Genomic DNA, 524 nt, shown 5'->3' with positions numbered 1-524 from the left:
GAGAGAGCAGGTGAGGTTGGAACCAGCCACCACGAACATGGCAGCTTCTTTGACGTAGGTGTCCGAGCAGGCGAGGACCATGAGAGGTGGGTCTGCGCAGTAAAAATGGTTGATCTCATTGGGTCCACAGAAGGACAGACGGAGCATCAGGATGGTTTGTGCCAGACCGTTTGCAAAGCCATAAACATAAGCAACAGCAACGAGAGAAACGCAGACACATCTGGACATTTTGCTACCATATAACAAAGGCTTGCAGATGGCCACGTAGCGGTCATAAGCCATCACCGCAAGCATGTAATAGTCTGTGATCACCAGGGCAATGAAAAAGTGAAATTGTATAAAGCAGCCAAGGAAGGAAATGGCTTTTCTCTTGGATAAGAAGTTAACCAGCATCTGAGGAGTGACATTGGTGGCATAACAGAGATCTACAAAGGACAGGTGGCTGAGGAAGAAGTACATCGGAGTGTGAAGTTTTGAGTCACTTCTGATTAACAGAATCATGCTCCCATTGCCGATGACCGTGA

General features: G+C 47.7%; 1 protein-coding gene across 1 annotated transcript in view; it reads right to left on the bottom strand.

The window, feature by feature from the left end:
- Nucleotides 1-8: 8 nt before the first annotated feature.
- LOC105820653 (olfactory receptor 1030-like) overlaps nt 9-524 on the bottom strand; it is a gene marked incomplete at its 3' end in the record, with an annotated part of 9,127 nt that continues 8,611 nt past the window's right edge. Inside the window, exon 2 of the mRNA XM_012657193.1 lies at nt 9-524. Coding sequence (XP_012512647.1) covers nt 9-524 — 516 coding nt within the window.

Source organism: Propithecus coquereli, unplaced genomic scaffold (genome assembly GCF_000956105.1).
Source record: "Propithecus coquereli isolate 6110/MARCELLA unplaced genomic scaffold, Pcoq_1.0 Scaffold5314, whole genome shotgun sequence".
In the NCBI taxonomy this organism is placed as follows: domain Eukaryota; kingdom Metazoa; phylum Chordata; class Mammalia; order Primates; family Indriidae; genus Propithecus; species Propithecus coquereli.
The sequence above is the reverse complement of the archived record's forward strand: the minus strand, read 5'-3'. Positions and strand labels throughout refer to the sequence as shown.